This window comes from Rissa tridactyla, chromosome 6 (assembly GCF_028500815.1).
Source record: "Rissa tridactyla isolate bRisTri1 chromosome 6, bRisTri1.patW.cur.20221130, whole genome shotgun sequence".
NCBI classification, from domain to species: domain Eukaryota; kingdom Metazoa; phylum Chordata; class Aves; order Charadriiformes; family Laridae; genus Rissa; species Rissa tridactyla.
In genome coordinates, this window is record NC_071471.1 from 47898808 (window position 1) to 47919113 (window position 20306).

The following is a 20306-nucleotide window of genomic DNA, read 5'->3' on the forward strand; positions in this document are numbered from 1 at the left end:
AAACACTAAAAAGCAAACTACGCATTTCAATTGTTATATTACAAGCAGTGAAGCAGAAATTTCACTTTAAAAACAAAAGGGGAGCGCTTACTTATTTCGTGCCATCACTTGCTTGCAGAGCGATGACACGGCAATTGAAGCAGACAAGGACACAGCTAGGGATCTTTGGGAAGAGAGGACAGCAGCTCACAAGCCGTGCAAGACCCCTGACTTCATGTCACCTGACTCACTGTCACATTCCCCAGCCTGAACCTGCAAACGGATACTTGGAAACCTGCACAGCCTCAATCTTGGCTATGCGGTTACACCTCCGGAAAGCTGAATTTCATCTCTTTCTTTCACATATGCCAACCATTTAACAAAGCAGAAAGACAGAGAGTTGCACACAGAGTAAAGAGAATAAACTTTCCCAAACTGGGCAAGCAGAGACTCATGTGCCAACTATCACACCACATAAAGAAGAAATATGTGGTAAGACTCGGTCTGAGTCAGTATAAAATGGGCTGGTTCAGAACCTCACCACAAAGGCAGCATCTAGCAATGTTCTGCGGGGGGTAAACATTTCCCAACATACTCATATTGTTGGCAGGAATAAAAAATATTAATACATCCACTGGCAGCAAGTGAACCCTGTAATTTACAGAAAGAATTTTCAAAAGCACAGACAGGTTTGTTTCTTTCTTCTGACTTAAATGGGAGTAACAGAAGACCAACATACAGTGATTTTTCATCTGCAAAGAAGATGTGAGAATTGAACGTTTAGCAATCATGTAATACCCTGCTCAAAGAACAAAATATATTAAAAAGGAAGCTGCAATACCAGCCTTCCAATACTAGTAACGCTGACTCTCATGGATAATAACATCAGCTTCAAAAGGACTCGGGGTTTGAGCGAAGAAAATACTAGAATAAGTATTGTGAGACTCAACCCTAACAAAGGAGAAAAAAAGTGGTTTCAATAGTAACATGGTTTCAGCAATCCTATAAATCACTTACGCATGCAACACGTGCAATTAGAGCCAGTTTGCTCTCAAGTTAGGTCTGTGTATCCATAACAGTAGGATTTTCACCGAAGGTCATTTATCTTTAAAATTTCACTTAAATATTGCCGTTTGGATTTTTTTCTTATTTTTAATTAAAAGGTTAGGAATTAACATTTGCAATACATAAAGTTAGGAACACACTAACAAAGCACAGCTACTACAGGCAGCTCCTAGTAAAACCATTCGCCTCCTAGTCTTCATTTGTGAAGGCATGTGATGTCTGCCAAAAGCCAAAGTACTGGTCATCACAAAACTGAACATAAAACTGGAGTGTGGATTTTTTTTTAAAAAAAATTGTAGTATTTTAATATTACTTATTCAAGCACACCTCGGATCTCATGGTTAACCATCAAGAAACACGGCTGGCCAAAACTTTTTTTGTGACAACACAAAGAATTAAGAATGCAGTGGTTCCTTGGAAAGATACACGTTTTAAAATCCTTATAGCTTTGTTGGCAAGTCTTTTATTTTTAATAGCCTAGTTAATCTTGAGAGGGAAAGATGTGCCATGTATGCAGACGGGGGAGTAAAGGAGAGAGAGTGGAATCTCTTAGATTACTTTACTGCAACTTTCACCCTAAATGATACTCAGTTCAGTTAAGAAATTCAGGCATAGTTCCCACTGAGGAAAGAACGAAGTGTAGATAGCAGCCCCAGGTTTGGAAAGCTTGCCATCTCTTAAAACAGAACTTCAGCAGAAGACATCTGAAAATAAAGTGCTCTGCATATAAAAAAAGAATTATGTTAGCATAAACAGTAATAAACATCCATGCTTGTTTTTAAATAATATCCTAATACATGTTAGTAATATAAAATAAGTATTCATAGATTATCCTTTAGATTTTCCAGATTCAGTGACATTTAGTGTGAATTCCCTTTGAGCAAATTTTAATTAAGCCTTTACCATATTTAACTATAGGTATATAATCCCCCAAGTGAAAACAAAAACCAAAATGGAAGAGACTTTGATCACATCTCATTCCAAAAATATTTTTGCCTCCAAAGCTTTGCGGGGAAGAAAACACTCCTGAAAATGATACAAATGGTTTTGACATTAGGAAAAGTAAACAAGCAAAATAAAGATGGAGAAATCATGCGGTCAGTTTGCAAGTGCTGTTTATTGTTTGAGGCAGGGTTAAAGCCTTTTATAAAGACAAGAACATATATGCAACCAGACTGAAAGTGACATTAGGTTATCCTAAACACCCTGATTCGGAACCCTGCTGCCTGTAATATGCCATGGCCAAAATGTGTGGAGGATTCAAAACAGACGATATGATATGAACGAACTAGGATTTCTGTTATTTTGGTAACCAAGAGACAACAAGTGCCCTAAATATTTCTAATGATTTTTTTTTTTTTGAACAAAAAAAAAAAGGTGGCACGTAGTTCTCCTTTATCTAATATCTCCTAGGACTTCTAATGTGAATTGGCATTTCATTTGTAGCCATCTATGACATTAGCAGAGGAGTTACAACTGGCCAAAACGTGCTTTCCAGACAACAATTTGTATGGCAAACAGCTTAGAGCTCAATTTGAACCACAGGTGGTGTGAACGCGGTAGTTCTACGTTGATCACTGATTCTAAGTATCTGTTAAGGATTTATTATAGACTTTCAGAATGAGTGAAGACTTCCATTTACTGAGTAAGGCCTAAAACGTTCAGCAGCAGTTTTCCTTTGTCGTTCTGCCAATGTCTTATTCATTTTCATCGGTCAAACCTGATTTCACGATTGCCTTCAATATCCAGTTCACTTCCACCTGCAACGGTAGCTGATAATGGACCCCAAAAGCAGGCAGCTTCTAAAAACTGACATCTTTTTCAACCGGGAAAGTGCATAAAGACCACCAAGTAACTTCAAACAAGCCAAGAACAGCCAGACAGTGATGGCTTTTAACTGGGACCAATATGCATGGGCCTGGAACAGCCCAGAGGTCAGAGGTTTTGCGTATTCCTTGGCCAATCCCGTTGTATCTAGTATATGCATGACATATTGGAAATTTTTTTCACAGTAACAAGTTCATGATTCTAAATATGTCTAACCTGTTTATCAGAAAACCAGGAAATATGCCATGCAATTTTATTTTTTCCACTGAAAATTTGACAGTAGCCCTTCTTACATAGACCTCAAAAGGGATTAATCAGAACTTGTGTCTATAACATATTAGTAAAGCTGTTAATTCCACCAGTTACTTTTATGGACTTTTTCTCCCCTCTGAATAATCAAACCCATCTGGTGGTAATTTTATTTTATATCACTCCTTTTAAGCACTTTTATTCTTTCCAAATTTAAGCATTTAATTCTAAATGTAATCTCCGTGCAAGTTAAAAATATCTTGTGCAATAAACCAGGAATAATACACACTGTCAATATCACAATTGACGGCTTCTTCCACATACATACAGTTAAGCTGTGCCACTATTCTACAGCATTAAAAAAATGATCACTTTTCTGAAGGTCAGAGATAGTAAATGTTGAGAGGTAATTTGAGAATTCACAAATTTTGTTTGCCTGCAAAATTGCTTAAATCCTTTTTCTTTGCATATAAACAACTATAGAGATTGAAAATACTTTGCATGGCCAAAATATTTTCAGGATACATTTTTTTTCCCGGTTGAAAGACAAAAAATAATTCATCTAGGCTCATTCGTGGGTGGGGGGGCTGGACACCAAATAGAAAAAAATACCACTGTGAAAGGATTTGTGTAAGCATGTATGAGATGATAGAAACACAAGCACTTAATTCACAGGGCAAAAAAGAAGAACAGATAAGGGCTTTTTCATCTGAAATTATAGCCTCTCTCTTTTATAAACACTTTTGATATCGCCAGCCACTTTTGCTCAACAGGCCAGCTAGAGATAAACGCGCTGCTTTTGCTAAGGCGCCGGCCGACGGAGCATGCTCACTGAAGCCCCAGGTGTGACCCCTGCTCTTCCGCGAGCGGCAATTGGACCAGGCAATCCATCACGGTGCTCCTCCTGTCAGGCCGGGTGCTCGGCTGCAGCTGTCTGTCACACTGGTGGATGGGACCTGCTTAAAGGCAATCATGTCAATCTCTGTGTGACTACTCAGACTAAGATAGAAGGATGATCTTGACAGGCTTGGCAAAGTCAGCAGAAGGCACTGGAGGACTTTAGTTACACGCTTAAAATTTAGATGCAATTTGTGCTTCGTATGTGGAGGCATTGAAGACGCATGAAACAACGCTGTGTTTTATAGCTGGTCGTCTCGGATGAATCTGTTGCCCTCGGAATGTTTTCCATAGTAAATGTAGCGGCATTTTCCCAAAATGCCTAGAATAAAAAGGAAATGAATTACCATTAGGACAACGGTGGCATGATATGCAAATAAAGCACATAACTAGGGAAATTTGAAGGCGGGAAGGGAATAGTTTTCTCTTGTCCTGCTAAAAATGTTTGTGCATTTGAAATATTCAGTATTACCATTTCAATCGGCAGTTTTGAATCCACTGGGAAAATGTGTTCAAATACCTGCACGACCTATCCCGTTAAACATACATCCATGAGTGTCTTCAAAAAATGGAATAACATAACACTGAAACATCATACACTATATTTTAAATCACAGTATCTCTCTCCTGCTTTTGAAGACCAGAAAGTCAGGGTCAAAGTTATGTTTTGTACTCTCTGTAATCTCCCTGCTACGTGTTCACGATGATTAAAACCAAAAAGAAAAAAACAGCAAATAGTTACAGTTTAATGTGAATCCAGGAAAAGCTTTTCAAACCTTCACAGAGCCATCCTACAAGCACCTAAAGCCATCCCTGCTTTGCAGAGAACTGAAGTGACTGGCTGAAATCCACAGGGGAAGTCACCAACAGACGTGAGCTAGACCTAGGGCCTTCCTAATGGCTAGCCCTCCAGACTCCAGCGCCTTTCCCAGCCATACGAATAATCATTTAGCAAAAACATTTCCAAAGTAGCTCTCCAAACAACATCGCATGAGCAAGATGCAATTATAAATAATGCTAAATATCAGTATGTAGAGGATGCTTTCAACAATTAGCCAGAACGCTGCTTTTGGGAGACGAGGCACATTATCCTCAGCGGGTACAGGCAGCAAGATGCCTGAGGAAGCCTTAAGTGCTGCGAGAGAGACACACATACCTGTAGATCCCACTACCTTGTTCAAAAGCATCCCCTCTGGTGGTACTAAGTAGTATGTGAAAGCGTAAGTTCACAGTCACATCCCACCTGTGAACATCCTCAAAGATGTTAAATTTTACTAGCAGAGTTGTTCTTTGTGCCCCCAGGCACGTATAGTCAAATTAAAGTCATCTCCCACGCACGGAAGGAAGGTGAAAGAGTCTCCTCTACCTCGGGAGTGTCTTAACACAGCAATCACTGAAGAACCTGGCTCACTCACCGCCGTAAGGGCAAACATAACCTCGCCCAAAGGAGACAAACACCGCCTTACATAAAGGGTAAAGATGGGAGAGGAGCAGATCCTCAATTCATTGCTGTTTTGGCTTTCCAGGACTCACGCAGCAAATACTGTGCGCACCTGCAGTATGAATTAAGTATGCAAGCTTTTATATTCTGCATCTATTTTCCCAGTATAACGTGCATCAGATAAGCAACTAAAGCCTTGGAAGGCATGGGCTGTACAAGATTAATGTTAACCCATGCTCTTCTTTCCAAGACATCGGGATAGTAACGTATTCCTATTGAAAAAAAAAAATAAATTGATAGGCCTGTCACTTGTTGTGAAAAACACATTTCTCTTCAGGATAACGCAAATGGAGACTATATGGTGCAGTGCCTGATCCCTTTCCCCTCCTCCACGGAGCTTTCTTCAATAATTTCAATTTCAATAATTTCACTAGTGGAGCAATTTCCACATTCAAGGGATGATACCCTCATTCCTAAAGAAGCGCCTAATGAGAAGCAAGGTTTTTTTTCCCCCTAAAGAGATGATATTCCGAGTCAAACTGAAGCCGGCATTAGGTTGGTAACAAGGCCATTTAGAGCTCCAAATGTAAAGGATACGAACAGTTTATTAATGGCATTCTTCAGACTCCTTTTTCACTGGCATTGATAAAAGTCTTGTTTGAGGTCTGCCGCATTTCTTAAGGACTGGAAGCAAGACTGTTTATAGAGATGCTGGTGAGAGAGTGCTGTTTGATGAATGCTGGAGACTGTAGCTAGGTGTCAGCGCTTAGAAAATGAGGCAAGGACATGAGGTATTAATATTGTCAATGATCTCTTGACAGGAAAACAGATACTGCATTCACCGTCAGATTTAAATAGACATCAAGTGCATTAATGACAAAAGGGCAGACTTCAAACAAAGGGGGCTGTATGGCGCTGCGCTGAGCCACTCTCCGAGTTGGCAATAACCTGATCTGAAAAGACACTGTCAGGGCTACAGACAGGCCTGGGATTGTGTGCGGTGACAGAAAACAGAGATGCTGACAGAGATACCGGTGCCATATTATGCCAAGTATATTCTAACACTGTCTCCAGCCCTAACTAAATCTGACATCATTTCCTATCGCTTATAGTATCCTCCACTGCTCCGGCAGAATATTTCTCCCCAGACATCATTACAAACTCCGCTGTAGTTTTAAAGTTACTGGCAGGCCTGTGCTGTCGAGGAGGCTGGGTCTAGAGGCCTAAGGATAACCTCAGTCAATCTAAATTTGGAGTTTGCTGGAGAAGTGCTCTCATTTTCACTGATATCTCAGCTACTTGAGGTGATCTGAACGCTAAAGTGTGAGGAGCTGTCACCTTGAATAAAATCCTTAAAGTAAAGACGCTCAGTTCCCGGGATGTTCAGCAAAGATGTCGGACAGTCTGGCAGCAGGAAATGAAATCCAGCTGCTGCTGCTCGCCTGGGGATAAAGGTGCTTGGGCTAGTGACAGTTAAAGTCAGCTGAAATTTTTGAACTCCTGCAGCCTACAATTGTTTAAATTAAGGAAGTGTTGTCTCCGCAGAGATTCCCTACCCAGGCACACAGCTGTGATTCGATTGCCAGGCATATTACACACACCGCTCAGAGAGTCTTGATAAAAGCACGGCTGAAAACGTTGCCATGAGACTTTATTTATCATGAAGGTTATTTGTAAAACAATAATCTTGCTCATAAATTAAATGCGGTGACTGTTGTTTTTTTGTTTGGTTTTGTTTTCCCTCTCCATTTCCCACCTCCCTTTGGCAACCGCAGAAAACTCGGAGAAGTACAAAAGGCTTGTGTGCTGCAATGAGAATTTTGATGCTAAGATATGTCACACATGAATTCAGGAAACCTACAGCCACTCTCCTGCCTATCTGCTATGGTATTCATTCCTTGCAGTTCAGGGCAGGAGTACACTTGTGGTTTTGCACACAGACAAGGGGAGGAATAAGGGGGAAACAATACATCTGTGGCTGTTGTGGTGGTTTTTAATTAAAATACCCAGCACTGGCCATAATAAGCTAAGTATACCCCCTATACATCAAAACAACACACAGCATCCTGAATGAGGTTTCTGCTCGTGGTTCTTGAGAAATGACAACACAAGGTCTCTTGAGGGATCATCTTCCCCGAATGAGGATTCTAATTTTTCTTAAGTAGCTGCTCCTACCATCAGCACAAGCTGTTAAAACTATAATTATGAAAAAAATGCATTGGGAAGAATCATTTTTAAATTCACTCTTTATCTTTTAAATGTTTTCCCCCTTCGGAATGGATGTTCTAATTATGCTGGGTAAGTAATGACCTTGCAGTTGCTTGCATGTGTTGTGGTATCAGTCTTTCTTCACAAACACATTGTAATGTCAGCAACACCAGCTTTTCCTTAGCTGAGGGAAAACTCAATTATCCAAATAAATAAATAAATACATACATGCATACTAAAGCACATGAAAAATTGTTCAAGTCATGTTTGCTCCTTTTAAATCGGGCACGTGTTGCAGAGAGCTATGGTGCAGTCAGACTTCCATACACTCTCCCAGAGCAAAAAAAAGTTTGCAGATCTTCATGTATTATATGGAAAATGGTAAAAAGAATTTGAAATGGGATGTGCTAGACTTACAGATCCCACAGCTTCGGTCACAGGTCAAAATTCAGCTCAGGCCAACGGTGACCCGAGGGAATTATTGTCTGGTAGCATCTTGTTGCCTTTCTTGGTTCGCTTTTTTTCCTAGCAAAGAAATGCTCTACATCTACAAAAACCCAAACACCTCTCAGCCATCACAGCTGGGGCAGCTGTTAGCAACACAGCCTTCTCCACTAGTATTCCATTTTCTGCAAAAAGTAATTACTAAAACTAAGTAGTCAAGCCAAAACTTTTGCCACCCCCTTCAAAATCTATTGCCACATCTGCCCAAGATCCCCCCCTCAGGCACCCATTTTAACATCAAATGTTTTTAATAAACCCTTCTGCAAGTGCAAACAGCAAAGTATTCACAATTAAATTTGTTTGCCAAACACATTGGTCTACAGCATACATCAGGGATTACATTTCATCCGACAGTCCCTGCCTGTCTTTCAGATGGTCTGACCACAGGTCTTCACGCTAGGAACTGTGGTCAGATAAAGTGTAGCACTTCACATGCAGACTCAATATTCTAGCAGAATTCCACTTTGCCTAACTTTAATTTGAGTACAGCAACTAAATCCTCCACTGCCAATTTGTATTTGATCCATATTCATGTCTTTTTCCACAACCTGCTGTTGTATAGTTTTGCTATGGGCTATTAAACAGCTGCCATGTTCCACCAAGAAGCTGGGTGCGTTTCAGTGTGGTTATACTACCAATCTGTAAATTGTTTTGAGACCCTTCAGGATGAAATATCAACACCATTATCATTTTTTTCATAGGCACTTGGGCATTTTCTACAATTAATGAACAGAAGTTGCAAAATTCCCTTAAATATTAATATAAACTTCCTTTAAATGAAAATAATTCCCTACCTACAACATTTAGAGGAGAATAAATACTCATCTACAAACAGTTTCAAGTCTACAATGCTACTGATTTAGGCAAAACACTTCTATCCATTGAATTAATTTAAAACTCTTAAAAACCTTTCATCTAAAGGATAAGTAAAGCTGGTTTGAAACAAAAAAAAAAAACAAACCCTTTGTACAGGAGTTTAGTAATTTTTCAGTTTATATTTATCTTCATGGAAATTCTAACAACAAAACAAAAACCAACAAAAGAAACCCCAAACTATAAAAACATTAGCCTGACATTTACCAAAATCAGCTTGAAATCTGGGGAGCACAGATACAGGTAAAGCTTCACAGCACACTACGGTGGGGGCCTGGGAGGGGAGGAGAGGAGAGATGCTAAATAACTAACAGCGATAGAAAAGAAAGAATAAACAGAAAGTTGACTTGGACCGGAGTAGAGCTCTTTTAGTTCTGCTGTGACTTGTGGCTGTAACATCAGGGAGATAATTCACAAATGTTAAAAAAAAAAAAAAAAAAAAAAAAAAGGGGACTTTTTTTTCCCCAAAAACGTTGAGTGTTTGTCCAAGTCACTGAGTCTTCTTATGTTCATTCATCTGCTTTAACTTGCTGACATTCATTTATTTATAGTTGGGCCTTCATAGTTGTAGAAATACATTTTTATAAACAAGAACAATAGTTTGAGCAATTAGAAACAAAAAATCCTTTGCTTTTGGGGATCTGTTAGAGCCAATAACATAAAAGAACAGCTTGTTGGTGGTGGTCCACGTTCTGTAAAATGGACCAAATTTAATCAAAAATTTAAAGCTCTAAGCTTATAGGACAAGAAGGGAGGAAATTATAGACAGACTTTTTGTACTTCCATGTCGTCTACTGGTGGAACAAAAAGATTGTTTCTATTGGATATGCTCCAGCCTATGACCTCTCTGACACAGGAATCTGAGAAGATCACTTGGAAGATAAGAAAAGGTGTAAAGGATCACCTGGGTCACTCCCAAAAGCAGCCAAGTATGTAAATCAGAGAGGTCCACTCTTCACCCTGCCCCAGCAAACAAACCACTGTCAGTATGAGGAAGCTGAAGCTCAGTAATTGCAACGTGACACAGGAAAAGAACAGAAGAGTTGCAGCTGTCATCGCTAATGTGAAGGGATCTCTGACTACTACAATTAAATCTGTTTGTTGCAACCACAGTTTCCAGAATGCCAGATTACAAACTGCAGTCAAGACTCAGGATCTAGACTCCTTAAATCAGAGCTGAGGGAACAACAGAAAGAGGAGGATACAACAGATAAGGATGGGAATGCCTTTGGTTGTGCTACAGCTGAATGCTGTAGAAGGGTCTTACAAAGACCTGAAATATCATAACAATAAACCAAAACCAAACAAAAATTCTCTAACATAGCATCATAATACACCTACATGTGCTCAAATAACAAATGCACAAATACGAAATTCCCTTATGTTATAAAGTAATTAGTTTATTTTTAAGAGGATAGAAACACTAAATGTAAGCAAAAATAACACATAGTGCCTCTAAAACTGCCTGTGCATAAAGGGATTGGGTTGTGCTCGAGAAGGCTGAGGACAGAGCAGAATTCCCACACCATGGCCACAATACTCACAGAGTGGTCCCCCAGTACTCCCAAAGAGGTCCCCAGGGATTAGGGAATGTGGTCCATTGTACGTGTCCTGGAAAAGGACATTCCTCCAGTAGCAAACTGCTGATCCTGATTCTCCCTGTCTCTGTGGGCCACACTGAAGGAAGGTAACCTTCACATTCAGGGGAGATGAATTACCTCCTTGGTTTGCTCCCGGCACAGGGATGCCAAAAAGTGATAATATTTTCCTCTGGACACCCTACAGCGTGGGGCACAAAGCAGTCATTCAGACTGAAAGAATTACCAAAAAGCACAAAATCAAGCCCAGTCTACAGCAGTGGTGTTGGAATTATACACCTAGAGTTACAGCTGAGAGGAATCAGAGCAGGCAAACTAAGACACTGAATTATTGCAAGTATCCTGCACAGACAAGTACTGCGACATGTCAAGTCTCACTGGCCTGTTTGTAGGAAGGGGGGAAGAAAAGGGGGAGTACGTGGGGAAGTGAGAGTAGGGGAGGGGAGGGGAAGCAGTCAACAGGGAGAGGATGTTGGAAAAATTTGCAATGAAGGTGATAGGAATACAAAGATGTGAAGTTTGCGTCCCGGGCCAAGGGAGCTGCATAAATGTTCAGTGTAAACTAGCAGTCAAGCTGATGTGTGATAAAGTGCAGCCTGCTGTAAATACACTTCAGGGCTCCCAGTGCAGCTGGGGATGAAACTTGTAATTTGGAAGGGGGGGGGGGGGTGAAGGAAGAAAAAAGAAAACGTAAAAGAAAAAAGAGGAAAGAAAAAAACGCACTGCAAGCTTTTTCTCACATAATCTGTTACTGGAAAATTGAGAAGCTTGTCCAAGTCCGTGGGAATAAGCTGATGAGCTGATACTTAATAATAAACCATATTGTGTCATGGTGCGGAGTCATCTAGATCCATTCAGGCCACAAACTATATTACTTTATACAGCCCTGGCTGACATACATTTAAAGCCCTCCACACATTAAGGAGCCATTAGGCTGACAGATTAAAAGTTATCTTGGAGCTAATGTTTCCATTATGCGTATCCTGGCAGTGGAACAATCAACACACTGTTCCTCAGATGTCATACTTTGTTTAAAAAAAGGGTAGGGGGGAGAGTAAGGGGAAAGGAGGGTATCTCTCCCTCCTTGAATGACATTGACATGATCAGCTTTGATCTGGGCATGTGCTGTCTACAGATTCTCTACTGTTGGCTAAAATAGGAGCATTTAGGGCATAATACTTTAAATCATTAACCAGTTCCGTACTCCTCTGGGTATCATTGTTACAATTTAAGGTCCTACACTTGGGATTTCTTTGGAATCTTTCCATGCTTATTGTAACCATCATCAGAGAAATATGTTAGTGGGGGGAAGACGTCTCGCTCTAGCGAAAACGAAGCAAAAAGCACCAAACAAAAAACCTAAATGCTTTTGTTTCTTCAGTGCATCTTTACCATTTTTGCACTCTCAAATAATGTCATGGATGGAATTAATGCCAACCTCATGATGAAATATTTCTTGTTGAATACGTTGAAATTTTCAAACAGGTTGTTTTTTTTTTTTTTAATTACTCAGACACATAAATTTTATCATCAGCTGGGTAGTGCAGTCAAAGAAACTTAAGCGCACAGAAAGCATCAGCATGCCAGATATTATGGGTGAACTGATGCTTAACTTTGGATATATTGAATACCCTTGAAGGGGATGGAGGAAAGGCAGTATGGGTTCACAGTTCTTTTAGTCTTTTAAAACACTTCATGTATCTCATTCTCTCATATGTGGTCTAAATAAAAGTAGTAAAGGCAGAACGAATTACTGTAAATATCCAATGCAAGTCAGATTTCATCTGTTAAAATACCCTTCATCTCTAAACCAATGTCACAAGAGCTTACTTTTCTTCTATTAATGACCAAATACCCCAAACTGGACTAGCAATTGCAGTAACCAGCAAAAAGCCATTCCCCGCCAGGACAGCCCCGTCTCCCCGCTTCCCTCCCGTCAGGCAGCGTCAGGCCGGGAGCATCAGCACTAGAGGGCAGCATGCATTTGTCTAAAAAACGGACCACACCAGCAAACTAAATATTCCGATATGACAATTAAAGCAATACTGTTTGTTAGTTTTGCAGCCAATTTCTTGTTCTGTCATGATCAAAGCCTATATTTATACAACCCCTGCTTTCAGCCTTTCGCCCAGGAGCCTGACTTCTGGTGGACTGATCTCAGCGAGCATCAGTTTGTGTATACAGATGGCTACAAAAGGATGTCACTGGGTAGTGGTCTGAACAAAAGGCTCAAAATGTTGTATGGGGGGAGGTGACCGTCCGTCTACACCAGCGACTTCCACTGCAGCTGGGGTGGCACTTGTTATTCTCTCACATTCCCAACTTAAATTGTAGCGCTGTTTCAAACGATGTTTCTATTACTTTTGGTAATGCAAGAGTCTGATTCACTGAAGTGACACTTTTAATATATTCAGGATGGTGGAGGAAAAGGAGGTTGTAAAATCCCATCCCTACCATATATTAAAGTTCAGCTGTTCAGTATACACTCACCACATTAACTTAGATGATTTTCAGTTAATTTGGCTAACATATGCAAAAATGGCATTTCTGTAGGCTGCTCTATATTTTGGGCCACACTCCACTAATAATACTTACATTAATCAGCAATGGAGTTAAACCATAAAGAATGACAGGGTCATTAAAAAAACAGAAAGTGAGTATAATTATATTGTACTTCCCAAACTTTAACCATGCACAGATTGCATTAGCAGTAAAATGTGACGGGGGAAAAAAGAGGGAAGTAAGCTCTTTTAGTAACTACGATAGAATTAAACAAACGTACCATGATTTATGGGGCAGAAAGCAAACTTTTGGAATAATTGTTCGGAAAGTCTGCAAGCATTCCAATAAAATTACAAATTCTTATGTGAAAAAAATTTGAGCAGCAGGGCCCTTCTGGAGAGTTTAGACATAAATTTGGCTCATCTCATGAGTAGAACTTGCTTTTGGATCTCAAATGTGTTCCTGCTGGAGGAGTTCACATTAGGAAAAAAAAAAAGCCATACAAAATTCAGTCTGGCTCAACTGGTTTGAAATTTCTCAAGAGAGTCATCTGAAATAAAGACAAGTTGCTTTTTATTTTTAAAGCTGGGAAAGAAAGTCTCTCAAATAAAATTAAAGAGCATAATGAAATAGCGTTGCTGTCACATTATGATACAGTTAAGGGAACCTTCTTTGCATGCCGTTACTCGCTCCTTTCCACACGCCCTTCCTCAGAAACAAACGAAACATTTAACTAATTGCTAATGATAGGATTGCTATGATTCTTCCTAATACAAAAGCAAGCGCTTTTCAGAATCTGATACTGCAAGGCCCTGGACTCCCTTGATTTCCAGTGGAAGCTGAAGGCGTTTGGCACTTTGTAAGACACATCCGGACCCCACAGAACTGGTGAGCTCCTTTCTCATTTCTATAGCTGTTGCTATGCATGCACCAAATGAAATCAGAAATGCATCTGGAACCAAACACCCAAAGTGTTCGGCAAATCTCTAGTTCTCTGAACTAAGTCTGGGCTTGCCTTTTAGCAGAATTTTGTTCTATGCTATATCGCATATAACACCATCTGCTATTGCTAAATACTTGCTGGCCATAGTCTAGTTCCCAAACCCCGACTGCCTCCAGTACTGAATGCCAAAACATTGTCATTGTTTCCTATCCTCAACTTCTTTCCCCCTTCCTCTGCCTCCTATTAAAAACATGCTAATGAGAGGGAGGCTGAAGGTTAAATCACAGTGGACAGCAGAACATAGTTTACAAGCGCACTTTGAGCCTCCGTGGAAGCTTTTGCTAAAGATAAAAGATAGGGGGCTCGAGAGAGGCACATGACAACCCCTCCATTAGGGTCAGAGTCATTAAAGTTTAGTCAAAGCACCAAAGACTTTCTAACAAGTATTACGCTTAGCAAACGTTTTCCACTGGAGCACGGATATTGGTGAGAGCTTTTGGAGTGTGTCAGTTAATCAGTATTCACCCGCTTTGACAGCTTGAAATATTACTCACTTATTTGGCTGGTTCAAATTTGTCAGACTTGACTATGTCGTAAGTTAACATGTCCCCATATTAAAAAAGAGCCAACTGGCAAATGTGCACATTGGACCTAATAAAACACATCTGGCCAAACAATCAAGCAACACTGATCACTGTATCACTCACAAGCACAAATTAACAGCGACTGTCTTTGAGACTACCAAGCGAAGCAGGAAGCAATAACCTGCTACCTACTACTTTACCAAATATCCTTTAAATGGTTAACTGAACGATAAAACCTCCACCACATTCTGTTTCTGGGACATTCAATTGCTTGGTTAAAGCTGCATAAATATTTCAGATGTCTTCGGTCATTTGCAATGACAAATGGAAGAAACGCTTAAGACAGAAGCTGTCCCTCAATCCAGAGAATGTTTTTTGGCCAAGGAAGCCCCATCTGCCACAGGAATGCCATTTAGGCAATGGCTCTTACAGGTAATACGCTTCACCTTTGCTCTCAGAGTAGGTGCCATTAAAACAGAAAGTGCTCTGAAGGTAGCAGGTAGTCCAGGATTAGACCGTCACATGAATTCACTGTGGGAAAGCTCATCACATACAGTCCCCATTTGTTTAAACATACCCAACAGTGGGGTACGTGGTGGCTGCTGTTAAGCCTGGGGCAGCACTGAACAGTCTCTGTCCTGAAGGAGTAAGTGCTGGGCACACTGACTTCCACAGCATCCTTTGTGCTTTCCGACAGAAGCAACGCACAGCACAACCGTCCTACTGAAGACCTCAAAGATCTCAAAAGCAGTAACAAAAAAAATTATACACGAAAGATCTTTTCAGGGATAAGTAAAGCTTGACCACTTACGTGTGTGCAGTGAACCCTCTGGTCCTTTCAGAGAGGCTCCTGGGAAGCAGCTACATGCTACTGAAGTTATTTCGGTCTTTGGGCAAAACAAGCTTGACATCCCTGTTGGCATCTCTGCTGAGAAGAGACACTGGCCTTACTCAGAAAACATCAAATGTGACTTTCTGCTAGCTGTGGCGAAGCTGAATACTGAAGGCAGAGGGAGGAGAGGTCACAGAGGAGGCAGTAGTTAACGGGGTAAAGTGAGTGTTATAATCCCCAAATTGCAGTTGGACTGAATGTTTTCAGACAATTTGCCTGTCTAAACCAAGACAGTATCATTTTTCTTTCTTCTAGGAGAGGGTTAAGAATAATCTGAAGCTTGGAAAATGGCTGCTGTTGATACTAGTGAGGCCTTCTCTTTAACTAGATCCTTCAGGAAAAAACAAATTAATCAACAGCCAGCTGAAGTGGGTTTAATGATTGCATTCTGCATACAATCAGCTTTTCCCTTTTCAAGGGCCATCAATATGTCAAGGGAAGACATATCTGAAGGATATAGCTCTTAACATCAAGGTTATCTATTCTCCACAAGGCTCCCACTCCTTACTGGGCTGATACTTTACACTGCCTGTGTCTAACATTTTCATCAACTCTGCAATCAATCAAGGTAATAATGTTGTGCAAAAAATCAATTAACAACGCAATTAAACTTTCCTTATTATCTCAAAGGGCTGAAATAATACCTAAAGGGAAGATAGACTCACTGAATGCAGACATCCATAACCCAATGTGAAAGTGAATTATGAGGTTAGACAGATGCAGGCATGTACTGGCGCTGTTATTTTCAAAGGGATATATCTCATCCAGGCAGTGTATCAGTCACCACCAATCCCATACCCTAAAATTCCAAATTACTTTTAAGAAATATACGATGTGCAATATCCATTTCATATTCTCTTTTAGAGATAAACCCCCCAAAATCTGAACAGGAGTATTATTCAAAGACAAAATGATCTTTCAGAGAGAACATAAAATATAAAAGCTATAATAACATTTACATCTGTATACCACCCATGTCTGTAAATGCAGGTCATCAATTATACATAATCTGTAGTGAATAAGGAACAGAAGAAGCAGCACAACACTTAAAGCCCAAAGGCTCAAATTTGCAAATACCTTGCATCAAGTACACTGAAGGAAGAGCCCCGATATAAATACATGCAGCAACAGCAAGGACCTAAGTATCGCTCACTGAAAATAAGACAGAGTGCCTATATTATTTTGTAATTACATTCAACCCTCACGGAAACATCATTCCCAAGAGCTGAGAGTTTTAAAGTGCATTGAAAGCAGACAATTAACCCCTTGCTGTTGGGAGGATTTGGGTTTTAGCATAAAGACGTTAAGGATCAGGGGCACTCAGCACACCAACACAATGGAGTTAATATAGTTAGGAACCCAGGTGCAATAGCCTTGTGTCAGAGATGCATGGATGAGGATTTGGGGGAGGGAGAAGAAAAGAGTAGAGAAAGAATACATCTAAAATTAACTACCACATGACTGATCTTACTAGTCCCCAGGGACAAACAGAAAAAAATGTTGTTATACAAAGAAAATGACCGCGACCAAGCTAGGTGTTTCGTGGGTTTTTTTGACACCTATCATTTTCTATCACACAACCTGAGCATTCCCCCTCAGCCCCCCTCACTCATTTCCCAACACACACACACACACATAGCCTTCAGCCTCCGTTGTTTTCATTTAACATGGGCAAAAAGATAATGAAAACAGAAAACATTTAAGGGAAAACCTATGTCAGAGCGACAAGCTAGGATCACATCCTGTAATAAGCTCAGGAAAATTTGGAAGCGGAAAAGGTTTCCCTTAAACACCGCGCTTTGAATTCCTCTATTAAAGGGCACTCTGTGTGTCTGTGTTAGCAGAGGTGTCCTACAAAGCATTTCTCCCAGCAGGGTTTGCTTAAGCACATAACAGCTGCAGTTTAGAAATGGTCTATTCTTACAATTAGCTCATGTAGTGCAAGTGGCTTGTTTAGACCAAGAACATCTTTTTTTGTTGATAAGTCTCCCTGGTTTTGTCTTTGTCTTGCACTTCCTGCTCTTCCTCCTGCTACCCCCCATGCTGCGGAGTCAGTCATGGGTGAGACACAAATAAGTGGATTCCAAACTACATTTTCCACAATTTTTGAAATGTTACACACTTTTCCTGCATGGATTTGAGGCATTAGTCTTACTCCAGAATTAGAGAATTCAGCCATTACTATCTTAACCTTTAGGAACATAATTAATATGTTTTCATTTTCAATGACTTCATTGTGTGTCTATCAACTGGAACCATTCCTGCTGTGTATTTGATTCCACTGACGATGGGGTGTGTTGGATTTTAAATGATGTGCTAGCACTTCTGTTCCCTATATACTCTAGTTTATGTGTTATTCATGACTTGCATTTGGAGACATGGATGATACACAGATGTAAATGTTATTAAAGCTTTTATGTTTTAGATTCATTGTGAAAGACTTCTTTGTTTTCAGATAATTCTTTTAACCATCACAAATAACCAGCAATACATGACATTGTCTTGAGACTTTTTTTCTTTCCTGTTCAGCTTTTTGATGAAGAGATTTTTTTTTTTCTCCCTAATGTTCTCTCTTCATCAAAATAAAATATGGGATAAAGTGACAGACAGCCAAGTTACACCTGCAAGATAATGTAGAAGTAAACCCTTTTTTTGTCATGCGCTCATTATACAAAATCAGAACCAAAAGTAACTTCACTTTTTAACAGCTGTCAGGGCTGTGGGTCCCAGTTCAAGAAGGCTGCGACTGGCATAATTCTCAAACTGCTTTCACCCTTTAACATCACATTCGTATTCCTGAGGAATTCAAAATGAACATGGTAAAGAAAAACGTACTTTGCCAAATCACGGTTCCCTATCTTCTTTTTCCCTTAGATTAAAATTTATTTTAGATTAATAGTTTTGTACCACTATTTAAAGATTTTGACTATATGACAGGCATACTGTGTATCTTTGTTGCTCTGGTACTATGTAGGAAAAAAAACTGAAACACAAATATGTACTTAAATGCACGGTACATATCAGCCTTGCAAACGTTATCCAGCCAGTAGTCAGAGGCAATTTTTTTGATGGACAGATAAAACACTATTAAATTTTTTCATCGTCACTTATTAAGGCAAAGGGTGAGCACGCAGATTTGTGTGTCTGGGCTGGTAAATCTTCAAGACAGCTGTATGAGGCTGCTGTACTTAAGTACAGATATACACCTACGTAACTTTGAACTCAAAGAAGCGTGCTCTCAAAAAGCCATGTTTAATCACTAATAATTCTGTCATTTGACAATATTTTTCCATACATCTTTAGATACTTTCTCTCAATGAAGTTGAACCTCACTTCAAATGTAAGGTCTTGAAGTTCTCACATTTTCTGCTTTTTTACTTTAAAATAAATATTTTACAGAAGTTTTTTTATCATTACTACTTCTATATTTCATCCATTAAGCCTATAGTACATAGCAGCGGCTTCTCTACAGAATTTAAATATTCAGAAACCACGGTAAGAGGGATTCCTTGGCTGAAATTCAAGCTTCTTGTAAAAATCTAACTTGGAGTAATTTAGTCAAATGGTATAATGGGTTGACCAAGAAAATAACTTATTATGTCTTCTGCTGTGGGAGTAGTGTGCTGGATAGTGGCAGCTTGCACTCCCCAACGTACCATTTTACAGAGGACTTCATATTTTGCTGTGAATAGTTACTGAAAAGAGAGTTTTCCATCTGACAGAGAGAATCAATCTAACGTCACCCACTCTTTACCTCCAATTTTCTACTAGCACCACCTCTGTCTGGTGCAATCTTGTTAATGTTTTGCTGTAGAATCCTGCTGTTTTACTTCACATGCCACTAAAGCTTACTGCTTTTGAGCAGTTTTAGAAAACTGCTTTTGATCTTCATGAAACAGAAGACAATTTTTGAAACTGAACCAAACTGTAACTTAATTCAGCAGGACACCACAACCCTGCTTCTAAGTCTTTGATGCTTCATTATGACAATAATAAGGCTCCAACCTTCCCCTTCACCAGTCCCATTGAAGCCAGCTCAGAACTAGTCAATAGACCATTTCTAATGGCCACAAAACAGTATGTCGTGGCTCAGTTGCCTTGCACTGTGTTCCAGGCAAAGCCATAGGATTTACGTGGTGTGGTCAATGGAAGGAGCAACCCACTCCGCACTGCAGGATGTAAGATCAGGGGAAAGAAACGTGTCTGGAAGCATCATCAGATTAGGCCATACTGGGTCCTTGAGACTAAGAAGCCATTCTATTTGGGATAAGTGACCAAGGGTCAGCAGAAGGCGGCGAAAAAAAGAACCGTTTTTGTATTATTTCAATCTTGTGCTGCACTTTGAGTTCCTCAGCCTTCACAGACTGCCTGGCCAATGTACTCATTTCATTCTTTTACTTTTCATCATGTAAACACATATTTATTTATGGGTTTGCTCAAAAATGTAAATAGTTCATCATCCAGGGAGTAGACAAGATTAACATTTTCAGATCCTTCTTCAACAATTATTTTGTTATCAACATGTTTATAAATATGACACTATCAATCTACAACATTATTTAGCAAAATCTGGCTTTATTCACAATATTAGTAGCAACCTTATCTGAAGTAGACCCTGATGCCACATAACATGGAGATGTTGAGGTAGATATTGCTGTTAAAATAAAATTGCCTGCCTGCCAAACAGGAGTCAGACATGTTGGGTGCCTCTGTAGTGGTATGAGATTTTTGCCACTCCCCACTC

At 39.9% G+C, this 20306-nt stretch overlaps 1 protein-coding gene across 2 annotated transcripts in view; it reads right to left on the reverse strand.

The window, feature by feature from the left end:
• Window positions 1-911: 911 nt before the first annotated feature.
• Window positions 912-20306, reverse strand: part of LRMDA (leucine rich melanocyte differentiation associated) — a 688474-nt gene continuing 669079 nt past the window's right edge. Inside the window, exon 6 of one of the 2 annotated variants that reach the window (XM_054205663.1) lies at window positions 912-4339. In XM_054205663.1, coding sequence (XP_054061638.1) covers window positions 4260-4339 — 80 coding nt within the window. In that variant the 3' untranslated portion in view covers window positions 912-4259. The remainder of the gene's footprint in view (window positions 4340-20306) is intronic. The other variant, XM_054205659.1, reaches the window with a different exon arrangement.